Source organism: Mauremys reevesii, linkage group 23 (genome assembly GCF_016161935.1).
Source record: "Mauremys reevesii isolate NIE-2019 linkage group 23, ASM1616193v1, whole genome shotgun sequence".
In the NCBI taxonomy this organism is placed as follows: Eukaryota; Metazoa; Chordata; order Testudines; family Geoemydidae; genus Mauremys; species Mauremys reevesii.
The window spans coordinates 6,903,688-6,928,552 of NC_052645.1; the positions used below are offsets into that span (position 1 = coordinate 6,903,688).

At 54.5% G+C, this 24,865-nt stretch overlaps 2 protein-coding genes across 19 annotated transcripts in view; both read right to left on the reverse strand.

Annotated features, from left to right (window-relative positions):
• The window catches only part of SCMH1 (Scm polycomb group protein homolog 1), a 293,217-nt gene that overhangs the window by 180,029 nt on the left and 88,323 nt on the right, over window positions 1-24,865 (reverse strand). The gene's annotated exons all lie outside the window — the stretch shown is intronic.
• LOC120389100 (schlafen-like protein 1) overlaps window positions 1-24,865 on the reverse strand; it is a 37,102-nt gene that overhangs the window by 10,252 nt on the left and 1,985 nt on the right. For 2 of the 6 annotated variants that reach the window (XR_005590762.1, XM_039511338.1), the window contains exons 2-4: window positions 10,858-11,668; window positions 7,115-7,804; window positions 3,744-3,871 (exon numbers count right to left, since the gene is read on the reverse strand). Coding sequence is in view for 2 of the 6 variants with exons in the window: in XM_039511338.1 (XP_039367272.1) it covers window positions 3,744-3,871; window positions 7,115-7,804; window positions 10,858-11,271 (1,232 nt within the window). In the remaining 4 variants the exon portion in view is untranslated. Of the gene's footprint in view, window positions 1-3,679; window positions 3,872-7,114; window positions 7,805-10,857; window positions 11,669-24,865 lie in introns of all 6 variants that reach the window. The other 4 variants (XR_005590764.1, XM_039511339.1, XR_005590763.1 and 1 more) reach the window with 2 other exon arrangements.

Genomic DNA, 24,865 nt, shown 5'->3' on the forward strand with positions numbered 1-24,865 from the left:
TTGCATGGCCAGTCTCATCTACCTCAGCCTGGCTTATCTTTGTGCTGCACCCCTTGAGTGCTGAGAACCTAACTCTGGTCCCAGTTCAAATCAACAGGAGTTGTCACTGGAATCAGGGACTAGGGCCTGGTTCTCAGGGCAATGAGTTTTCCTGATGAGGGTTGGACTTTTCTGGTCAGTTTCCCTTTTTAGTAGACTCCATGCATAAGATGCTCCAATACTGGAACGCTCTTGCTTTCTCCATAGCTGCAGCTGGGCTGAAAGTAGCTAGTGATAACCGTATCATTCAGCTTTTGTAGCGCAGCAAAACGCCATGTTGTTTAACGTCACCAGTTACAAAGGGCACCTCTGATCTCCCAGTTGTGAAGTGGACCAGTTTTGTTTTGTCTCATGAACATTGGACAATGTACTACTTAGCCCCCTACTGGAGTTGTGTCAGAGGGAAGGGTACTGCCCTGGACCATCCACCCTGCTTCTCTCTGGCCTGGGCTTCCTGCTCACTGCATGAGATCACAGCGGCAGATTTGGGGGAGGGACTTGTGGGGGCCTAGCACTTTGGGGACAGCATTGATCATATGACCTCAATCTTTTTCCTTTCACATACTAATATGCAAAGCTTCAGTACTTGACTGATGACAGTGTGAAACTGCTGTTATTTTCCTTGTCAGCATGACCTTCAACCTATTTGTACTTTCCCTTCTCTTAGGCCTACAAAGTTAGATTGACATAAGCTGTCTTGCATATGCTTAAATTAGTCTTCCACTGATGTAAGCACCCCTTTCTGCAGATGTAATGATACCACGTCCCTGAGCGCCATTGAACCCTGATTGCTGTACTGAGGTTGATGCAGCATCAAAGTAAACTCTGCATTAACAATGTCAACCCTAACAGTCCTCCAGCAACTGTCCTAGAATGCCTTATGCTGACCTTTCTAGTCACAAGGGGCAGGGAGACCAGAAAACTCCTCCAATCCTTTAAAGCCCCACAAATTTTTGAAATGTTTTTTCCTGATTATCTAGCTTGGTGAGCACACTTAGCAGCTCTCTGGTGTTGGCTCTCAGCCAACTACACGCTCCAAATGCACTCCAGCTTGGAGTAGGCAGGAGCTGTTGGATCTCCTGGGCCTGTGGGGAGAAGAGGCTCTTTGGGGAAAGCTCCAGACCAGCAATAGACATCTGGACAGGTTGCATGGGTGATGCAGGAGAAGGGGTGTGACATAGATTAGCAGCAGTGTCACATGAAAACAAAGGAAATACAACAGGCATATCAGGAGGCCAGCAGTCAGTCCAGTGCCAAGCAGCAGACTTGTGTGCCATACTTGGCAGAGACCTCTGTCAGCCTGTACACCACTGTGGATACCTCCAAGGAGCCTGAGTCACATGCCCCTTGTGTGAACAGAGAGGAGAGAAGAGGAGGAGGATGAGGGACATGAAAGCAGGGGCTCCAGCTATGCTGAGAGTCATGGCTTGTTTGAGACTCTACTGCCATCCTAGCAGTTGAGCATGGGCAAGCTTCCTTCCTCAGATAAGTATGTAAATTTATTGTCCATTATAGTGACTGTGCCTCCAACTTAGCAGGACCCAGCTGTTGCCTTTTCACTAATGTACTTGTACCAAAAAGTGTAGCAGTATGCAGAGAAGTAGCATTATCTGCTTTTCGTTCCCCTGTACAGTTAGGCAGGGGAAGCCATGCAGATTAGATTCTTTAGGTACATAGAGCTGTCCCTTGATTCCTCCTGAGAGAGTTCAATAAAACATTCATGGAGGTACTTAGCAATCCTCTCCCGGAGGTTTCTAGGGATGGCAGCCTTATTGCTTCCTCCGCAGCAGGAGGTTTTCCCACGCCCCTCAGCGATAACCGCAGCAGGCACCATTGCAGTAAACGATCAGGCCGCCAGAAGCAGCTGTGCTGTCTGCTTGTGTCCCCGTGTGATTTGTTTCTGTCCCACCATACGTGGCCAACACTTCCCAAAAGACGGATACGAGCATGTTGCACCCTGGCATACCTACCCATTGCACTGTGCTTTGACACAAGTGCTCCTGGGGAGTATGCACAGCACTCATGCAAGGCACCAAGTATACACCTATGACTTTATGCCAACATAACTTGCATGGGCAAAAGTTTGTAGGTTGACGTGCCCTTCAGCATGGCATGTCTCTAATTCCCTTCAGTTGGGCAGGGAACTATGATAGTTGCTCTGACTGATTTTTAGGCCAAGGCCCCCTGTTTATGGAGCATTCAGAAGGCTCAGTTCCCAAACCTAAATATGTCCAAGGCTACAGTGGCAGTGCGAAGGTTGGGTTAAGCCACTGAGCATCGCTGAGCTCCCAAGGCGCTAGAATAAATATTCAGAAAGCAGGGGTACTTCTAAATACTAATCATAGACCTGCTTTATGATAATACCCACTACCATGTGCCCCCCCCTTAAATGTCCTGCCCTCTTCCAGTGTAAAGCCACCTGGGAGGCAATGAGATTTGCCCAGCAGGGCATGGATAATTGATGCCCTTCACAAGATGCTTAGGAAGGGAGTAGAGGGCGCTGCAAGAAAAGCACTACCTTTCTTATTTAAATTACAAATAGAAGGAAAAGCTCGACCTAGCTCCCACCAGACTCAAAACCAGCCTGGCCTTACTTCCTACACAAAATCATTACTTATGCTGGAGTGGCTGCACAGTAAGTATAGCCATGCTGGATCAGACCAAAGGTCCATCTAGCCCAGTATTCTGTCTTTTGACAGAGGTCAGGGCCAGGAGCCCCAGAGGGAATGAACAGAACAGGGAATCATCAAGTGATCCATCCCCTGCCACCCATTCTCAGCTTCTGGGAAACAGGCTAGGGACACCATCCCTACCCATCCTGGCCAATAGCCACTGATGGACCTATCCTCCATGAATTTATCTAGTTCTTGTTTGACCCTAGTCTTGGCCTTCACAACATCCTCTGGCAAGGAGTTCCACAGGTTGATTGTGCACTGTGTGAAGAAATACTTCCTTTTGCTTGGTTTAAACCTGCTGCCTATTAATTTCATTTGGTGACCCCTACTTCATGTGTTATGAGAAGGAGTAAATAACACTTCCTTATTTACTTTCTTCACACCAGTCATGATTTTATAGACCTCTATCATATCCACCCCCGTCATCTCTTTTCCAAGCTGAAAAGTCCCAGTCTTATTCATTGCTCCTCATATGAAAGTGGTTCCATACCCCTAATAATATTTGTTGCCTTTTTCTGAACCTTTTCCAATATATCTTTCTTGAGATGGGGCAACCACATCTGCATGCAGTTGCCAGTTTGGATGAGAAACGCACACGTGCCAACTCACTATCTCTGGGTGCTCAAGGCTTCCTTAGTTGGCTGAATTAAGTAGCCAGATTTGAAAACATTTCTCCCCTGGACTTAGACTGTCTCAGTTTCCACCTGAATTCACAAGGGAAATACTGTTCATAGTCTTGGGGGTTTTGTAACTTCGTGATCAGTGATGCACAGGTTCCCAAGTGGCATGAAATCCAGCTAGTCAGAGCTGGAGTCAAACTCCCAACAAATACGCTGTGTTACAGCCATCAGCTGCAGGGCGGCATGCTGCCAAGAGGTGAACAAGGCAGGCCTTACCCTTGAGTCCAGTGCTCTGTATTGGAATGAATTTACTTTCAAAATCTATACAAATATACACAAACTGACTTCTTTTCCTTACTACTTTTCCCCCTGGCTCCGGTAGCGCTGCTCCTGCTCTGTTGTGACTCACAGGATGGTGCAGAATCTAGAGTTGGGATTCTGGCTCCGCTGCTGGTTGATTTGTTGCTGCAGGCTCTCCTTCTCCTTCATCAAACTCTCTATCCGCTCTTCCAGCTTCCTCACTTCTCCTGTCCATTTCTGAGGATGTACAAGAGCACAGTCGCTATTTGTCTGAGAGAGGCACTAGCACAGCACTTACAGGCTAGATTCAGAAAGGGACTCAAGTCCCTAACTGCTTCTTTAGGTGCTGAAGTCCAGCATTTGGGTACCTCTGCCATTCCCAAAGTTACCATTCAGCTGCCATCTAACCCTTCAGTTTCTCCTGGTAGCGAGCTGATGAGCTGTTCTGAGCCCTAGGTCACGCCTAATCCCCAGGGCACTTCTCACCTAGCTTGCATGCAGGGCCTGCTCTGGGCGTTTGCTGTGAGCATGGCTAGGCTGCACAAAAGGTGTGTGTCTCTATCCATCTGGCCCCCAGGCTACCTGGGCCGTGGGAGAGTCAGCTTTGAATCCCTGTGCTGCCTGGGACCCAGGTGAGAGTCCTCATTACTAGGCTATTGGGGGGTGGGTCTCTCTCCCCTACTGAGGCTGTTCGATTGTGTATAACTTCATAAATGATCATTGGAGCGAGGACATGAACCTGACTCTCCCACCTCAGTGCCCAACCCATGGGGCTAGTGGCTGTGAGGGGGGTCACTTGTTTTTCCCAAGAAAGGGCTGACCTGGCTCAGGCACCTACCTCCAGGAGAGGGTTTATGGCTGAGAACCCTCTGCAGAGACAGGCGCCCCCTCTCCCACCTGTCAGGTGCCTCAGACCCAGACCAAGGGGAGTTAGGCACCTAAGTACATTTGTGGAGCTGAGCCCTAAGCCTTGCCCCTTTCCTCAGCATTTCGTTCCTGGCTAGCGTAGGCAGATCCTGTGCTGGCTTTTGCGAAGCCCTCTCAGGCCCGACACTTCCTATGCACTGCATGGGGGGGAAGGGCGGGGGGGCTGTGAATGCCACTGGATGGCAGGGCACCCAGAAGTTAACCCTGTCACGCACAGTATTGCAATGCCTCATCCCCCTTGTGAATCTGGCCCTAACGCCCTTGCCTCAGTCACTGCATGGTGAACACCTGCGAGCGAAGCTGCTACCCTGCAGGCTCATTACAGCTGAAGTTCTAGCAGGTGACTTGCTGGGTTTGGGTTAGTGTTAACCAACCTCTACCCCAGCGCTTATAAAAGCAGGGAGCAAGCCTACAAGAGCTTTTGAGGAAAGAAGGAAAAAACAAACAAACCCAGCCACTTCTGCCTAGGATAGGGACTGCTTTTTGCAGAGCTGGCAGCCCTCCCTTCTGTATGGGTGCAAACAGTGCATCTGTGACTGGTTTTATTAGTCCCTATGTGATAAAAATACTAGCCTTCAACTAAACATGACAGCACAAAAAGAAAGGCAGAGGGAGGGCATGGACCCAAAGCAAAATATCAGACTGCCCACTTAATGGGGGCTAGTGCCTCCCTGTAATCAGCAATAACCCTCCTCCTGCATATGGGCCAGCAGTAGCCCTAACCCCAACCCCTGCTCTCACCTAGGGGTAGACCAAGCAGTAACCCTAAACCTAGCACTAGGCCTAATGCTAACCCTAAACCTAGGCTGAGGTAACCCTAACCCAGTGCTTAGGCTGAATCTAACAATAACTTTAATTTAGGTTTAAATTTAACCCTAATGCCAATGCTGGGTGTAGGGTGACCACTATTCCTAACTCTAAACCTAACCTAGTCCTAACTTTAACCCTAAACCAACACCTAACTCTAACACAAGACCTAGGCCAAGCAGTACCGCTCCCTCTACCCTGAGCAGTCACCCTAATCTAACCCTAAAACTAGACATAGGCTGGAAAGAAATCCTAATCCCAAACCTAGCCATAGGCATAGCCGTAGGCCGAGCAATAACCTTAAACCTAACCTTAATCTGTGCCTACTCTTAAACCAGGCTCAGGTGTAGGCCAAGCAGTAACCCTAAAGATACTCCTAATCCTAAATCTAGACCGAGAAGTAACCCTAACCTAACGTTTACCATAACAGAGCAGTAACGCGCTAGCCCTAGCCCTAACCTGAGAAATAACCCTACATTGGGCCTAACTTGAACCCTAGGCCTAGGCAGAGCAGTAACCTCACCTACTGTAAAATATCCCCAACCCTAACTGCAATTTAGGCCAAAACCTAAACTGAGTCTGAGCCTTAACCATAAAGTTACAGTCAACCTAACACCAGCCCGATCCCTAACCATAATCCAACCCTAGGCCTTAGCGAATCTGCCGTATTTCACCTCAGAGGTGGCTGGATTTCAGCGGTGAGGGAAGCAACTGTACTATAGGCAAGTAAAGACTATATAGTTACATTTTACAGGTTAAATTAATAATACTGTACTATAATAATTCAAGATCATTATCACTCACAATTAATGGCACCAGACCAGAACTCACTGATGGACAACTTTGCCAAATGAAGAGTGATCATTTTATTATTACTTCTAAGCAAAATGTGTTAGGCACTTCGGTAGATGGCTACATTTTCTGGAGCTACATTAAACAGTGGTTTCTTGGATTCTCAGCATTACTTTCCACTGTGTGTATTTTTGCTCCTAACCCCTCTGTGAAATTGTGGTGTTTAGGAATTGGGTGGCATCCCTTTAAATAGTTTGTGAGCCCTCTAGCAGTGCTCACTGTCTCCAGTCTCAGAAACCACCAGGACCTTGAAGATCAGCAATGTGTGTATGTAGCTGGGCTACCTGGCTGGGGCTAGGGTGACCAAATGTCCCGATTTTATAAGGACAGTCCCGATATTTGGGGATTTCTCTTATATACGTGCCTATTACCCCCCACACTCTGTCCCGATTTTTCATAGTTGCTATCTGCTCACCCTAGCTGGGGCTAGTTAATAACCACGGTTGTGCCCAGGCAGGTCCTTTACATGACATATGTGCTGTGAGGGCCAAAGACACAACAAACATGGACAAATCCAAGGAACGGACAAAGTGGGTATTGGAAGGCACTGTGATTAAATGTTTCCAGCCACGTGACCTAGTCTACTGACAGAGAGAGCAAGGGAGGGAAGGCGTGTATGTAGACAGTCAGACAGACAGGGCCTGGGGATCAAACCATCTCCCCATGGCTTTGCCTAGGGCCCGTTGCTGAGAGCAGAGCCACAGATGGGTGAAATTCAGCCTTGCACTGACACTGTTCAGGGGTGAATTTCACCTCGGATCCCTTCAGCACGGGGGTTGCAGTTCCCCCTGCAGGGCAGGCTGCAATAGCATCACGGGTTGCAGCTCAGGCTCACCCTGTATTTAGCAGCAGTTTGCTGCCTTGCTGTATTAGCGGCCCTTGCATGCCAGTTACCTGCCTGCACCACTCCTGGATGGCGCTCCCAGAGAGTGGTCCCTGGATGCTGCCGTCCCGGCGCAGGTACACTTCCCCCTGGTCCGTTTCATAAAGCAGCAGCTCCCCCTGCTGCCTGGGCAGATGAACGCTTAGCCGGATCACCTTCAGGAAGATGCCAGTGTCTTCTGCTTTGACCACAGGGATGAAGGTCAGGGTGTAGGCATCGGGGAACACCTGCGGCTTGAACCCTTTCAGAATGGAGTCGATGAGCAGGCGGATGCGGTCCTCCTCTTTGTGCCCACACCTGACCCCATGCACGAAGCCGCTGTCCTCCACCCCCACGAAGAGGCTGCCCCCTTCGCTGTTGAGGAAGGCGCACACATACTTCCGGACGTGGTGTTTGAGGGTCCCACTCAGGTATTCCCCTCCACCCCGCTTGAACTCCACGTTCCTGGTCTCGCTCCCCATGAAAGCGCCATAGAACAGGCGCTCCTGGCCCACGATCTCCCTCCGAACGATGGCGCTGTCTGACCTGGTGCCGCTAAGAAACACTGCCGGCCACTCCACCAGCTTCCGGGCTCGAGGGGGGCCCTTCCAACAAGGGCTGGGCTGGGCTTCCTCGGACCCCCACAGCCTGCTCTTGCCAGACTGCAAATGCTCCAGCACGGGAGAGTCTGGGGCGCTGGCACCATTCATCTGTGTGTCACTCTGTGCAGAGCCAGAAAGATTAAAGGTCACGTGTACGCAGGGACAGACAGCGCAGAGTGGGGGCGACATGGACGACTGCAGCCAGTGTTATAACAACAGCACAAGGGCCCTAGGCGTAATAGTATTCAGGCTTTAAAGCACATGGGCCCTTTTATTTAATTGCAATCCTGCCGCAACAAGTGACTACACTCAGATCTGCCCCGTGAGAATCACCAGCAGAGCTGCCGACTTCTTACTGCGCCTTTTCCTCCTGTCAGAGCAGCCCAGTGACAGACGAGGGCGCTGGAGCCTATGCCTTCTTGTGCAGCATCCACAGAACGGTTTACTTCATTCTCCGCCTTGTCCCTGGGCAAACCCATTGAAGGCCTGGGGGGTCCATACAGCGTCTTTGTAACTGGTGCTGATGTGTGAGAAGGAAGAGCCCAGCCTGACTCTCAGGTCCTGGGGGACCTGGCAGCGCTGGCAGTTACACAGCTCGTCTTTTTAGCAGTAGATTGAGCATGCCTGAGCTGGAGTCACGGAGGAAAAACAAATACGGAGCCCGTGATGCCATTTTCGGTCACACTTCAGAGCAGAACTACAAATTACTGTCCTGGATGCAGGAATCACTGGGTGAAATTCTCTGGCCTGTGTTCTGCAGGGAGTCAGGCTGGATGAGCATACTAGTACCTGCTCGCCTTAAAATCAATGAAATTCTGCCCTGAAATCAAGGGGGATGCCCGTTGTGTCAGTCAGTCCACATCACACAGTCCTATCTCCCTGGACACTGCTGGGTCCTTCCCGGTAGCACATTTTCTAATGCATTGGTTACTTAACTGCTCTTGCCAATTCCCCTGGGATCTGAGAGTCAAGCTGGACCAGGGCTGGCTCCAGGGTTTTTGCTGCCCCAAGTGGAAAAAAAAAAAGCCGCAATTGTGATCTGCGGTGGCAGTTCTACCGCCGCCGCTTCAGCCTTCGGCGGCAATTCGGCAGCTGGTCCTTCGCTCTGAGAGGGAGCGAGAGACCCGCCGCCAAAGAGCCGGATGTGCCGCCCCTCACCGTTGGCCACCCCAAGCACCTGCTTGCTGGGCTGGTACCTGGAGCCGGCCCTGAGCTGGACTCTTTCCTTCCTGCACATTATCGTCTGTATGAAAGGTTCCACAGGGCCAAATTATACCCTTGGTAGCCCAGGGGCAACCCTCATTGTCTCCTAATCCGGCCCCAGGAGACACACAGCCCCTGGCCTGGGCTGGACTTGCCCAGGCCGAACGGACTGGAACATGGCAAACAGTTCTGTTGATCAAGTATCAGAGGGGTAGCTGTGTTAGTCTGGATCTGTAAGTTCTGTTGATGGTGCACAAGACGGAACGGACTCCAGCTGCTCTCTTAGCTGTGCTGGCTCCTCAAGGCTAACGTAGTAACAACTTAGTGATTAAAAAAAGCTCAGCAGCTCTGGCTCTGTCTATGCACAGGGGGTGAACCCCCCTCCCTCCGGCAGGGGGCAGCACAAGGCCTGGCCAGCACAGTCCCTTTGAAGCCGTCAAACAGGGGTTAAGAGGGATTATGTGGCACAAGGACCTCGAGCGCTGCTTTCAGAGTGGTAGCCGTGTTAGTCTGTATCAGCAAAAACAACGAGGAGTCCTTGTGGCACCTTAGAGACTAACAAATTTATTTGGGCATAAGCTTTCGTGGGCTAAAACCCACTTCATCAGATGCATGCAGTGGAACATACAGTAGGGAGGTATAAATACACAGCATATGAAGAGATGGGAGTTGCCTTACCAAGTGGGGGATCAGAGCTAACGAGCCAATTCAATTAAGGTGGAAGTAGGCAATTCTCAACAGTTGACAAGAAGGGGTGGAAATCACTTTTGTAGCACTAATGAGGCCAGTGTAATCAAGGTGACCCATTTCAAAGAGTTAACAAGAAAGTGGGAGTATCAGCAGGGGGAATTAGTTTTTGTAGTGACCCATCCACTCCCAGTCTTTATTTAGGCCTAATTTGATGGTGTCCAGTTTGCAAATTAATTCCAGTTCTGCAGTTTCTCCTGAAGTCTGTTTTTGAAGTTTTGTTGTTGAAGAATTGCCACTTTTAAGTCTGTTATTGAGTGTCCAGGGAGATTGAAGTGTTCTCCTACTGGCCCCCAATCCGAAGCAAATACTCACCAGCAACTATACACCACAGAACAAAAACACTACCCCAGGAACCAAACCCTGCAACCAAACCCCAGTACCAACTCTGTCCGCATATCTAGTCAAGGGACACCATCATAGGACCTAACCACATCAGCCACACCATCCGGGGCTTATTCACCTGCACATCTACCAATGTGCTATATGCCATCATGTGCCAGCAATGCCCCTCTGCCATGTACATTGGCCAAACTGGACAGTCTCTACGCAAAAGAATAAATTGACACAAATCTGACATCAGGAATCATAACATTCAAAAACCAGTGGGAGACACTTCAATGTCGCTGGACAATTTCCCCCTGCTGATACTCACACCTTCTTGTTAACTGTTTGAAATAGGCCACCTTGATTACATTGGCCTCATGTAGCCCATGAAAGCTTCTGCCCAAATAAATGTTAGTCTCTAAGGTGCCACAAGGACTCTTTGTCTTGCCTGCACTGTATCTCAGCACGTCCTCTCTCAGAGCATCTCCTGGACATGGTGGTTAGGAGGGAGGCCAGGGAACCCAGCGCTGGAGTCAACAGGGAAGCTCTTCCCCATTCCAGGGCCAAGCCAGGAAGGCGGCATTGCTGCAGTGCAAACCGTGGGGGCCAGGAGTCTTGCAGGCAGTGAAATTCCGCTTCTTAGCAGCTCACACTACTGCTCCAGCCCATGGGATGAGGTGGCTCATCTCTTGGAAGGAGGGAGTAACAAAGCACCCAGCCTTCGGATGGAAGTGCTGCTGGGGCTTAGTTCTCCTGGGTGAGAGCTCCCCCTTGTCCTGCTGCCCTGGTGATCTCAGTACCAAAAGGCAGCATGTCCAGCCCGCCCCACTGGGCCTTCGCTGTCACTCCCCTAGTGTAGTGCATTGTGCCTGTCCCAGCTCAATGCCTGGGCCTACCTCTTGGCACTCCTTAGCACTGGGCGAGGCTCTCCTGCCTTCCCCCACCACCAGGGTTTTCCCTTTCATCACTAGCTCCCTGAGGAGATGTTGCTCCATGTCTGAGGCAACCTGGAGCTGCTTCAGGACGTTCTCCAGGCTCAGCTCAGTGGCCACCTGCACCAAGGCATAGGCCCGTCTCGGTTTCTTCACCACTTCTATGTCGTGCCGCTGCAGGGGGAGGCTGGCGGTGCCCAGAATGTCCTTCAGCATGCTGCAGAGAACCTCCCGCGAGTACTTGGGGTTCAGGTTTCCAATATACAGTGTGTAGACGTGAGTCAGGCAAGGGAGCGCCTCCTCCACGGGCCCTGCGAATGGCTCCCCTGCTGTCTCTTCCATAGGCTCCTCTGCTGATGACTCTGGTGAGTCGTCCATTGCTCAGAACCCCGTCCAGCTCCCACTGCCAATAGCTCCCGGACCCTGTCTCCAGTAGTAACAGTGCTCCAGTTCCAATGCTTCAGTGGCTCTTTTCCATCGTGCTGCCTCTGTGCTCTGCTGCTGGCAGGGCTGCTGGTCTGTGGAGCGCCATGGTAAACCCAAAGGCACCTTTCCCAAAGGAACCTGTTGTGGCTGCAGCCCCTGCACAATGTTATATTCTGCAAGGAAGGAGCCAGGGAGAGAGCAGGTCCTTCAATTCAGCCCTCGACTGCATAGCTAGGCCCAGAGATTCCTTGTTGCAGGCCCAGGCCCAGAGCCAGTGCGGGGTGAGGGAGTGTCACACACGGCTTTAGCAGCAGGGTCCGGACAATCGCTGGGGGTGCTGCCTGCAAACCTGCAAAATAGGAGCAAGTCAGTACAGAGCTGCTGACAAACGGGCCGGCACTGATCTGTGCAGCGACAGTCTCACCGAAGGGAGAAAGCCCAGTGCCCAGGCCTCTGTCATGCAACAGCGCCCAGGAGAACATGCAGTGCCCAGGTGTTTCACTCCTAACCGGTCAGTGCACTGAGGCGATGGGGAGGAATCCAGGGCTGCTAGGTGGAGGCTGGGATGGCAGGCGGGGCTCCTGCCTGTCCAGTTGCCCTGGCAGCATAGCACCCTCTTCCCTGCCCCTGGGAGTGCCATGGGCAGGGCAGAGGCAGCGTGGCACAGAGCCCAGAGCTCCTCTGTGCTCCCCAGGAGCCTGGCAGCTCCCTGCTCCTGCCAGGAGGCTGCCCAAATGCCTCATCACAAGATCCTGCCACGCGCCACCCTGAGTGTGCCCAGGGGGCTGGCTCCCTGAACCTGGTATGGCAGGAGCACAGCAGTGATGGGCGCAGCCGCTGCCCTGGGCACCACGTGTCCTGGCCTGTGTCGAGCAGCTAGTGCTTGGGATGGAGACCAAATGCAGCTTAGTGTATCCCCTCTGCCTCCCCCCACCCACTCCCCTTTGCTGGTCCCTGGGCTCCCCTCTGCCCCCCAGGTTTAGGCCTCCCATCTCCTCCTTCCCAACTGCTCTCCCCCCCATAATGCCGCCCACACTCCTCCTCACGCCCCTGACGCTGGGTCCCCTCTCCTGTCCCCCGATCCACTCAACATCCAGTCCCTACCCTGCTCCTGGGCCAGCCCAGCCCTGCTGCTGCCCTCACTGACCCCTCACCCTGGGGCAGGAGTCCCACTGCGGGAGGGGCTCTGTGATACTAGGTACCTCAGGGAGCGTGACCCCAGCCCCCCATGCCCTGCTGGCCCTGCCACTTTCACAGGCTAAAACCCCTCAGCAGTGCCCTCAGGAGCGTGACCCCCAACTTCCATGTGGTGAAGACCTCACAGGCTGAGCAGGCCGGGCTCAGGGCCAGCCTGATTCCTGATGGGAGGGCAGAGGTGTGAGGCTGGCGCAGGGCAGTGCCAGGGCCTAGGGGACGCTGCGGGTTGTGGAGCTGGAGGGCCCAGCTGAGGCAGGGGAGGAGCAGTTTGCCTGGCTCCCCTCTCTGAGGATGACACACCCTTGGGGTCCTTATGGGTCCCAGCAGCCCTTTTTCCTATCCCCAGTGTACGACGTCCCTGGGTTGGGGCGAGGGCCATGGCGCCACAGCACTGGCTGATGGGCTCCCCAGAGGAGCTGCGGCCAGTGTGTGTCGGCACAACCCTCCCCTGTGCCCTGGGCTGGGTGCCACTGGAGCAGAGGACAGCCTCAGGAGACAGGCCCTTGCCCCTGGCTCCCTGCCAGGTGCACACACTGACTCTGGCAAGATTGACTCGGCCAGTCCATTGCAGCCTCAGGTCTTGGCATCCGGTCTGTCACCCTGACACCAGTAACCAGCCAGCCCGGACAGTGCACTTGGCAAAGGAGGGCAGTGGTAGCCCCGTGATGGGGGAAGTGACTTAACCAAGGGCACCAAGGAACGAATAGTGGAGCTGGAAGGGCACCAGGATCCCTGACTGCAAGACTAGCATCCTAATGTGTGTTTGCAACACACTGGAGCTGCCGGCTGGGTGTGCTGGGTGACACCTGCGCTGCTTAGCGTGATGCCCAGGGCCAGCGATGTTTGTGCTGATTCAGAACAGACCAGGAGGCGTCTCCCCACTTTCCAGTGCACTTTGACAGAGAACAGCCAGGACGCTGAAAATGCTGCCAAAGACTTGCTGGGGATATTGGCTGAAGTGGCTCCAGCCGCGCTTCCCTTGCATTGAGGGGGTTTGATCAGCACCAACGCTCATGGAACACAAATATTCAAGTCACACACAGGCGTTTCCATGGGAACTGACTGTTAAAACTTCCACACACGAGTGCTGGAGCCAGGAGCTTGTGTGCACCCACTGCCAGCGTATCCCTCCAGCCCACCAGGTGCAGCTGAGAGCTGCAAGGACCAGGCCAACCTCTTAATCCCTTTGCCAGGTCCCTGCCTTCCAGCTCCTCCTCTTGGCCTCACTTTCTAAGCCTTCCCAGCTCCAACCTCTCCTGGCTCACTGGGTTGGCCTCGTCCCCATTCCAACAGTGCTGCCAGCCATGGCCACCCATTGGGCTGATTCTTGGAAGCACCCTGGGCTCTGCCAATGTCACGCCACCTATCGCAATAGACTCCTATGTAGCTTAGCTCAGGCACGCACCTGGCCCCATCAGCGCAGCACTGTGCACCATGCAGTCTGTAATGGATTTACCTCACGCAACCCTGGGGCAGGGGGGAAGGGGCATTACTCCCATTGGTCTCCCTTGGCCAGATCGACAAAAGGTATTTAGACTCCCAACCTCTGTCGATTTCTGTGGGAGCTAGAAATCTAAATACCTTTAGGTCTGGGTCCAAGTGACTTGCCTAAGGCCACACAGGGAATCAGTGGCAGAGCAGACACTTGAATCCAGGCCTACCCAGTGCCAGGCTCGTACCCTGATCACAGGCTACTTACCCGAACCACTAGCCCCTAGTGCAGCGGCTCCCAAACATTTTCCCTGCACGACCCCATTTTCGGATGTGTTGCTTCCCATGGCCCCAGGCGCACAGTGTGCACAAGCTCACGCTGCATGGCAGGCACCATTTTGTAGAGCAAAATAGCTTCATTGTGTGAAATGGCGACCTCCCCACACTTGGGATTGCCACGCCCCCACCTGCTGATGGAACAACTCCACTTGGGGTCGCGACACACAGTTTGGGAACTGCTGCTTTGAGGCCACGGACCTTCCCCCTGTCAGCGCCAGCCATGCCGCAGCACCTACAAGGAATCAGCCGGGCCCTGACGGTCCGGCTGGCTGGCGGGGACACCGGAGATCTAGTCTGAAAGGTTCATTAGCTCTGTTTCTCTCTTCGGCTCATGCTTGTTGTCTTAGGCTGCGAGCTCTTCAGGGCAGAGCGCAAGGTCGCACAACGCCCAGCACTCCCAAAATGCAAATTAATGATAGTTAAATCACTACTGTAAGGGGACTGTTGGCCTCTCACTGGAACTCAGTGGGAGGGTTGGCTGCTAGCTCCCAGTACCAAAAGGAAGGGGGAGGGTCGATGGGCGATCAGGACCTGAGACTGACAGTCCCCAGGAACAATGGGCAGAGGCCAATGCTCCAGGTCAGGGAGGGAGACAGGAGGCCGGGGGGTCCCGTCTTCCTGTGAGCAGGAATTGCCTGGGTCAGAGTGGGGCCGAGCTGAGGGCAGAGCAGGGCCAGGCCAGCCAGAGAAGCAGCCCAGGGGGCTGGAGGCAGAGCAGCAGCAGCGGCGCTGAGGCAGGGTCAGGGTGGAGCTGGAGCTGGGGCTGGAGCTGTCCAGAGCCGGGTGCGGTGAGCAGCTGGGGAGAGCGAGGGGGGACCCTGGGCAGACGGCCCAGCGCAGGGAGACGTCTCAGCCAAGAGGCCCTTCAGGCCAGACTGGGGGGGGATCGTAACCCCGACGGGGCGGGGGTGATGCTGGGAAGAAGGGTCCTGCCACCTAGAGCCTGAGGGCGTGTGGCCACCACCAGGCAAGTGTCCGACCCGCCGTGTCCCTGCAGCACAGCCGGGGCCTGGGCAGGGGCCTGGGACGTGTGAGGAACAGACTGAACTGCCCTGACGTTCCAGAGACGCTGGTTGTGACGTCCCCGTGCCACAGAGCGGGGTGACGGGTTTTCCTTTCACCTTTCCCATTTTTTCCTTATTTTTTAAAGTGATTGCTGTGAAAGGAATTGTATTTGCTTTGAGCTGTATGTAATGATCAGTGGGTCAGGGAAGCATCCAGTGCAGAGAGCACCCTGGAATGGGGACACCCTAGCCCCTGCCCTGAGTGACCACGACAAGGCTGGGGGTCGAACCCCCCAGGAATCCTGGGCCCAGCCTTGTTGGGGTTACGAGGACTCTGCCACACAGGAGAGTGGAAGGGGAGCCCTCGAGGGCAGGCAGGCCTCTGGGTAAAGGAAGTGGGAGCGAGGACTCAGATCCTTTCGCAAGCCCGTTTCACTGGGGTCGTGTATGAACCAGGAAAGTTCCCCACAATGGAAGGTCAGCATGTGACTTATCCGACCAGTCACAAAAGACTGTTACCTTTCGTAACTGTTGTTCTTTGAGATGTCTTGCTCATGTCCATTCCATGACCTGCCCTCCTGTCGCTCTGTCGGAGGACAGGAACGTGCGCCAGAAGGCAGCCGAAGACACCTGAGCCCTAGTCGATTAAGCCTTCACTATCGGAGGAGGCACAGCCTGTGCTAGCTCATAAGTTCAGATGCAAGTGGTGATCCAATTCGAAATCCTCTCAGGGGACACCAGAAGGCCCTTCATCCTGTCAGCTGTCGTGATAAAGAGCCGGGTTGATCTGCAGAAGGGCTTGGTGTGCTCCAGGTACAACGCCAGGGTGTGCCGGACATCCAGAGCGTGCAGCCGCCTCTCCTCATTGGTAGAGTGAGGCTTTGGACAGAACACCGGGAGGAAGATATCCTGGTTGACAGGGAAATGCGACACCATCTCAGGTAGGAAAGCCAGATGGGGCTGCAGCTGGATCTTGTCCTTGTAGAATACGGAGGCTCCGAAGTGAGGGCTTTGCTCTCAGATACACGCCTTGCTGAGGTAGTCGCTACAAGGAATGCAACCGTCCACGACAGATGGGAAAGGGAACAAGAAGCCATGGGCTCAAAGAGGGAACCCGTGAGCCTGGAGAGTATACGGTAGAGGTCCCAGTGGGCAACCGGATCCCAGATCAGCAGAAAAAGACGTTCAAGGCCGTTCAGGAACCTGATTGACATCGCATGCAAGAATACCACTTTACCCTGGACATGAGGATAGAAGGCCGATATGGCTGCCAAGTGCACCTGGATTGAAGAGAAGGCAAGGCCCTGGTGCTTTAAGTGAAGCAGATAATTCAGGGCGGACTACACAGACGACTGGGTAGGGGAGATGTTGCACTCAGACACACAGCAGGAAAAAAAACCGCTTCCACTTTGCCAGGTAAGTCACTCTGGTGGAGGGCTTTCTGCTTTCCAAGAGAACCTGCTGTACCTGACTGGAGCAGGCCTGTTCCTCCGGATTCAGCCATGCAGCATCCAAGCTGTGAGGTGGAGAGAGGTCAGGTTTGGGTTCAGGAGCTGACTGTTATTCTGCGAGAGTAGGTCCAGGTGGCTGGGCTGTAGCCACAGCCAGGGCTGCCACAGTGAGGTCCGTGAGCATGCCAAACCAATGCTGGCAAGGCCACACCAGGGTGATCATGACGACTCGTGCCTTGTCCCTCTTGGTTTTTGAGAGGACTTTGCTGATAAGTGGATTTGGCAGGAAGGCATATATCAGGTCTCCCAGCCATGACAGGAGAAAAGCATCGGGAAGGGAGCCTCTGCCAAGGCCCTGGAGAGAGCAGAACTGGTGACACTTTCTGTTCAGTCTGATGGCAAACAGGTCCACGGATGGCCCTGAGCTCCCCTGCGTTTATATATAATGTGAGCTCCTCTCAAGACCATAACCCTTGAATCTGCAGCGTACTGAGATGTGCTCACCAACTGAGGTCAGACGCATCCAAAATCAGGGAGACCGTGGGTTGCAGGCTCGCGAACGACACTCCTTCCAACACTAACCTGGGGTCAGACCACTACTGCAGAGAGGTAAGTACCCTTGGAGAGGTTGTGATGACTTTGTCAAGGTGATGTCTGGCCAGGGAGCAGACTGACACCATCCACATCTGAAGGGGACGCAGCCTGAGTCTCGCATGGCCGACAACATATGTGCATGCTGCCATGTGACCCAATAGTCTGAGCTAGACCCAGGCCATGGTGAGTGGATGTGCGGTGTGACAAAGTTCGCTTATTGGCGGATTTGCTCACCTCAGAGATCTTCCCCTCTGGTGGAACCTACAGTCCGGGTCAACTCCTCCTGTGTCTGATCAGGAGTTGGGAGGTTTGGGGGGAACCCAGGCCCGCCCTCTACTCCGGGTTCCAGCCCAGGGCCCTGTGGATTGCAGCTGTCTATAGTGCCTCATGTAACAGCTGCATGACAGCTACACCTCCCTGGGCTACTTCCCCATGGCCTCCTCCAAACGCCTTCTTTATCCTCACCACAGGACCTTCCTCCTGGTGTCTGATAACACTTGTGCTCCTCAGTCCTCCAGCAGCACAGCCTCTCACTCTCAGCTCCTTGTGCCTCTTACTCCCAGCTCCTCACACGCCCACCACAAACTGAAGTGAGCTCCTTTTTAAACCCAGGTGCCCTGATTAGCCTGCCTTAATTGACTCTAGCAGCTTCTTGATTGGCTGCAGGTGTTCTAATCAGCCTGTCTGCCTTAATTGTTTCCAGAAAGCTCCTGATTCTTCTGGAAACTTCCCTGTTACCTTACCCAGGGAAAGGGGACCTACTTTACCTGGGGCTAATATATCTGCCTTCTATCACTCTCCTGTAGCCATCTGGCCTGACTCTGTCACAGTGGTGATGCTGGCAATCTGCTCTGACATTGCCCTGAACCTGGCCTCTGGCAGGAATGCTCTGGCTCTGGTAGAGTGGAGCACTGCTCCGATAAACTCTATCCCTTGGACCGGGATTAACGTTGATTTTTGTTCATTTATCAGCAGGCCCAGGGCTCGACAAGCGCCTTGCAGCATCTCAACGCTGCGCTGGACCTGGACCATGAAGCAGCCCTGGATGAGCCAGTCATCGAGATACAGGTAAATCTGGATACCCTGATGCCTGAGGTAGACCATCACCACCAACATGCATTTTGTAAACACCCTTGGCACAGTTGCTAGGCCAAAAGGGAGCACTGCAAATTGGTAATGGGCGTGTTGGAGACAGTTGACATGCCCACGGTGAACCGTACCGGCAATTGGTGACGGGGCTCCCGGGACCAGCGTGTCTCGACTCTCCGGAGCAGTGCTGTGAGCTGGGAGACAGGCTCGGGCGCTCGCAGCACCAGGGCTCTGGGGACTGGTGCTGCACCTCTGCAGGTCTGTGCTAGCCGACTGGCTCGAGCCCGAGGAACACTGCCTGGAGTCCGGGGACAGACCCCGGGAACTCTGGCAGGCAAGCCGACCTGCGTCTGGTGGCACTGCCCAGGTAAGCGTGACGGGGCACCCCCTGCGGCGAGGAGCAGTGCTGCACTGATGGGGACTGCTGAAAGGGTCCCAAGGCAAGTTTACCCCTCGGGGCACCTCAATGGCTGGCATGGGCGGCACCATAAGGGACAGAATGTCCTTTGCAGGCTGAAAAGCCTCGAGCGTGGACAGCACCACCAGGTGCTGAGTGCCTCTGCCGCTCCGAAGTTAGAGCCTGACCTCCATCCAGAGGGGAAGAGCTGTCCCTCATGGATCTTTGCTCTCCTACCCTTTACGAGGTGTAAGAGAACGTCCCCTCCCAGCTTCTCTTTGCTTTTTGGCAGGTACCAGGGATGGGGATTGGTGCCAGTGGCGCACTCTGCACCCAGGTCGCAGGGCTGGGAGTAAAGTCCGATCTGGTTGGCTCTGAGGCCAGTGTAAAGGCCGACTCCATAAGGAGCACTCGGAGATGAATGTCCTGCTCCTTTTTGGTCTGCAGTCTGAAGCTCTTGCAAATGTGACACTTTTGGCTAATGTGGGTTTCCCCTAAGCACTTCAAACAGCTTCTCTGGGGATCACTGACTGGCATAGGTTTCTTGCAACAGTCACAAGGTTTGAAGCCCGGGTGTTTGCTCATGTCTTGCTCATGTCCATTCCATTGTAGGTGTGTGTGCTCGCCACATACACTGGTGCTGGAAGTTTTTCCCTCAGTGGTATCTGTAGGGGATCGGCTCTGGCGCTCTCTGGAGTGGCCCCCGTATGGCGCGGCATAAGGGGCACCACTGGCTCCCCACACTCTCAGTTCCTTCTTGCCGGAAACTCCGACAGTGGGGAAGGAGGGCGGGTTGTGGAATGGACATGAGCAACACATCTCGAAGGACACCAGTTATGAAACTTGTTTGTTTTTTTCTTCGAGTGCTTCCTCATGTCCATTCCATTGTAGGTGATGCCCAAGCAGTGCCACCAGAGGTGGGTAGGAGTTCACAGACATGTCGATTGCAACACATTTCTGCCAAACCCAGTGCCATCTCTGGCCTGCTGGGTAATGGCATAATGCTTCGTGAACGTGTGTACTGATGACCACGTGGCAGCCTTGCAGATGTCTTGGATGGGGACATGCGCTAGGAAGGCCGCTGTGCCCTGCTTGAGTGGGCCTTTAGTATAGGTGGTGGCTCAGTCCATGCCAACTCATAACAGGTCCGGATGCACGATGTGATCCAATTAGAGATCCTCTGTGAGGACACCGGTAGGCCTGTCATCCTGCCCGCGGTCACGATAGAGGAAGGCCTTGGAGCGGTCCAGGTGGAATGCCAGAGCGCACTGGACATATATATATATATATATATGGAGATATTCCTATCTCATAGAGGTGGAAGGGATCCTGAAAGGTCATTGAGTCCAGCCCCCTGCCTTCACTAGCAGGACCAAGTACTGATTTTTGCCCCAGGTCCCTAAGTGGCCCCCTCAAGGATTGAACTCACAACCCTGGGTTTAGCAGGCCAATGCTCAAACCACTGAGCTGGTGTGCAGCCGCCTCTCTGCCGCAGTCGAGTGTGGTTTTGGACAGAGAACTGGGAGAAAGATATCCTGGTTAATGTGGAAGTGAGACACCACCTCAGGCCAGAACGCCGGGTGGGGTCGCAGCTGGACCTTGTCCTTGTAGAAAACTGTGTACGGGGGCTCTGAGGTGAGGGCTTTAATCTCGGAGACTTGCCTCGCCAAGGTAATGTCTACAAGAAAAGCTGCCTTCCTAGAGATGTGACAAGGGGCAGGAAGCCAGAGGCTCAAAGGGAGGCCCCATGAGCCTCGAGAGGACAAGCTTGAGGTCCCATTGCAGAATCGGTTCCTGGACTGGTGGGAAGAGCTGCCCTAGTCCTTCCAGGAACCGGACAGACAGGTCATGTGAGAACACCGATTTGCACTGGACCTGCTGGTGGAAAGCAGATATGGCTGCTAAGTGCACCTTGATGGAGGAAAGCGCGAGGCCTTGCAGCTTAAGGTGGAGCAGGTAATCGAGCACAGACTGCACAGGCAACCATGTTGGGGAGATGCCACGCTCCTCCACCCAGCAGGAAAACTGCTTCCACTTTGCCAGGTAAGTCGCTCTGGTGGAGGGCTTTCTGCTTTCCAAGAGGCCCTGCTGTACCTGGCTGGAGCAGACTCTTTCCTCTGGGTTCTGCCACTCAGCACCAAGCCATGAGGTGGAGGGAAGGAAGGTTCGGGTGCAGGAGCCGTGGTCTTGTGAAAGGAGATTCGGATGGCTGGGCAGTGGCCATGGGGGAGCCATGGCCAGGTCCATGCTGGCACTTTCTGTTCTGTCTGGTGGCAAACAGGTCCACCCGGGGAGCCCCCCACCTCCGGAAGAGCACCTGCACAGCCTCCGGTGGAGGGACCCACTTGTAGGGACAAAAGAAGGACCTGCTGAGGTGATCCGCAGGTGCATTCTGGAGACCAGGGAGGTGTAATGCCTCCAGGTGAATGTCGTGCTGGGTGCAAAAGTCCCACAATTGGAGTGCTTCCCGACAGAGGGCGGACAAGTGAGCCCCCCGCCCGTTGAGGTAAAACATCAAGGCTATGTTGTCCGTGAGTACCTGCACACTTCGGCCGGAAAGGTGCGGCAGGAAGACTCCGCAGGCTAGGCGGACCTGCCCTCAGCTCCCTGACATTTATGTGCAATGTCAGCTCCTCTGGGGACCACTTCCCTTGCGTTCGCAACATGCTGAGATGAGCTTCCCCAGCCAAGGTCAGAGGCATCCGATATCAGAGATACTGAGGGTCGAGGACTCTCAAACAGAACTCCTTCCGGGAACATCCTCAGATCTGTCCACCACTGCAGGGAGGTAAGTACCTTCGGTGCAATCATGACAACCTTGTTCAGATGATCTCTGGACAGGGTGTAAACTGTGGACAGTCACCGCTGGAGCCTTGCATGGTGGACATGGTGGCCGCCATGTGGCCCAACAACCTGAGGCAGATCCAGGCCATGGTTATGCCAAGATGCTGGCAATGAGACTCGCCATTGTCTCGAATCTGTCCTGCGGCAGAAATGCTCTGGCAAGGGTGGAGTCGAGAACTGCTCCAATGAATTCTATCCTTTGTACTGGGACTAACGTTGATTTTCCCTCGTTTATCAACAGGCTCAGGGCACGGCCCATGAGCTGCAGCACTGAGATGTCTGGCTGGACTTGAGACATGGAGTGGCCTTTGATAAGCCAGTCGCTGAGGTACGGGTAAACCTGGATGTCTCGCTGCCTGAGGTAGGCTGCCACCACTGCCATGCATTTGGTAAACACCCTCGGGGCTGTAGCCTGGCCGAACGGTAGTGGGTGGGACCCGCCTTGAAGCGCAGGACTCGCCTGTGTCCTGGGCATATCGACACAGGGAAGTATGTGTCTTTCAGCTTTCCAGGGCAGGAATGATGGAGACCAGGGAGACCATGAGGAACTTCAACTTCTTGAGATACTTGTTGAGGTCTCGCAGGTCCAGAAGGGTCTCAGACCCCCTTTGGCTTTGGGGATCAGAAAGTACTGGGAGTAGAATCCCTTGCCCCTGTACTCCTGAGGGACTTTCTCCACAGCCCCCACTTGCAGAAGGCTCTGAACCTCCCGGGCGAGCAGCTGCTCGTGAGAAGGGTCCCTGAAGAGGGACGGGGAAGGGAGGTGGAAATAAACTGGAGGGTATAACCCTGCACCACTGTGTTGAGGACCCAATAATCCGAAGTTATAGAGGCCCATGCAGGGAGGAAAGGGGACAGGCAGTTGGAGAAGCGTGGGGAAGCAGGATCCGGGGAACAGGCTGGTAGGTCGCCCTCGGGCGCACCCTCAAAATGCCCGCTTACCACCCTGTTGGTGTCAGGTGGAGCTCAGCTGGGCAGAGGGCACTGGCGTCTGTAGCCTCTGCCCTTTTTACAGGCAGGCTCCGACCTGGGGTTGCTGCGGTTTAAACTGCTTTCTGGCCAGGCCCGAGGTGCAGAGGCCCAGGGTCCTCAGCATCACCCAGGAGTCCTTTAGCCCATGTAGCTTTAGGTCTGTTTGTTCTGCAAACAGAGCTTGGCCATCGAACGGGAGATCCTGTATCGACTCTTGGACCTCCATCGACAGACCCGACGAGTGAAGCCAGGATGCCCTCCTCATTGAGATGGCTGAGGCCATTGTTCTGGCCACAGAGTCCACCACGTCTGAGGCTGCCTGGATCTTTGAGGATCACGTGGAACTCCTTCTTGGGTCCTCAGGCAGCGAATCCTCAAACTTGGCCATGGACAGCCACCTGCTGAAATCATAGCGGCCAAGCAGGGCCTAGTGATTGGCCACTCGCAGCTGGAAGCTCTGGGAAGAATACATTTTCCTTCCAAATAAATAGAGTCTCTTCGAGTCTTTATTCTTGGGGGTCACTGCTGGTTGGCCCTGCCTTTCCCGTTCATTAACGGCTCAGACCACGAGGGTGCTTGGGGCAGGGTGTGTAGAAAAGGTATTCATATCCTTTAGCAGGCACATAGTACTTTTGCTCAACTCTTTTGGAGATGGGGGGCAGCAATGAGGGAGTCTGCCATAGGGACTTGGTGATCTTTGCCACCCCCTTGTGTAAGGGCAACGCCACCTGGGCTGGGGCTGCCAAGCTGAGGACATTGAATAGGGAGTCTGCGGGTTCCTTCAGCTCCTCAGCATGAAGCCCCAAGTTTGAGGTGACCCTTCTTAGAAGCTCCTGTGGGCCTTAGCACCACCCTGCGGGACTGGAAGAGATGAGGGGGCCCCGTAATGGCCTCGTCAGGTGAGAATAAGGAAGCGAGCACCGGAGGCCCTGCTGTCTCCAAAGGCTGCTCAGCTGGTTCCTCCGTGGGAGCCAGGTGGAGCTGAGGGGTCTTCTTCCCGGAATCCTCCACGTCAGAGAACAGGTGGGAGACAGAGCCTGGTGGCTTGTCCTAGGCCCCTGAGGCTGACGTGAGCTCTTGCGTGGCCCTGGGGCCACGATGCAACAGGTAGTGCTGCCGGTAGCGTAGGTACTCCCGGTGCAGGGCCCTAGCCCGCTGGTATGGACTCCTGCTTGGTACCGGAGTTTGAAGAAGAGGGACTGTGTCTGGGAAACCAGGATGGTGCTGACTGCTTGTCCCAGTCGTGACCATGTTGATCCTGGCGCTGTGACGGGGATCTCTCTGAGGGTGATGAGTCCCTGTGCTGAGCTCCCGGAGATTGATGGCATTTGGCAGATCTGTGATGGCGGACTGGTGATCGTCACCTCACGCTTCTCAAGCGGTGCTGGAGCGAGTCGACCAGCGAGATGAGGAGCGTCGTCCCAGTGGCGACCCATACTGGTAGTGAGGCTCCCGGGACCATTGCCTTGTGTCCCTGGAACAGTACCACATGCTACGGGAGCGGCTAGGCCAGTCCCGATATCGGGGCTGCAGGGACAGGTGCACCTCCATGGCCCTGCACCAAGTCACCGACGATCTGCCTCTCGAGCCTGAAGAGCGGTGCCCTGAATCCAGAGACTGGTGGGGGCTCCAACAGGCCTGCCTCCCCATGACCAAGGTCTAGCAGCTCAGCGTGGGTGAGTGCTGGCAGGACACTTCCTGAGGTGGGGAGCGGTGCCAGACAGACAGAGATTGTGGTGCCTGGCCCCAGCCTGCTGCGCTCTGCTCCCCCAGCTCCCAGGCTTGGGGGAAGGGAGGGAACCGCCTCCCAGCACTCACCACCAGCGGAGCGGAGCGGGCTGGGGCCGGGTTGCTCCACTTCCCAGTGCAGGGCGGACCCGACGCCAACCCCTGCTGCAGTCCTCTGGGACGCATCGCTCAGGAGACGGGGTTTGTGGGGGAAGGGGCAGAGTCGGAGTGGGGTGGAGCAGGAGTGGGAAGAGGCGTGGTGGGGTGGGGGCTGAGGGGAAAGGTCGGGCAGGGGCAGAAGCAGCTTTCCTGGGCCCTGCTGTGAGCAGCCCAGGAGGAGCCGGCTCAGTCGTCCGGGGAATCGGGCTGGCCACTGGAGCTGGCTGCAGCATGCAGCTGCGTAGGGCACCAGGAAATTTGGGACAATTTTGTGCCCCAAATTTCCTGGTGTCCTATGCAGCTGCATAGTTTGCGTATGGGTAGGGATGGCCCTGCGCACA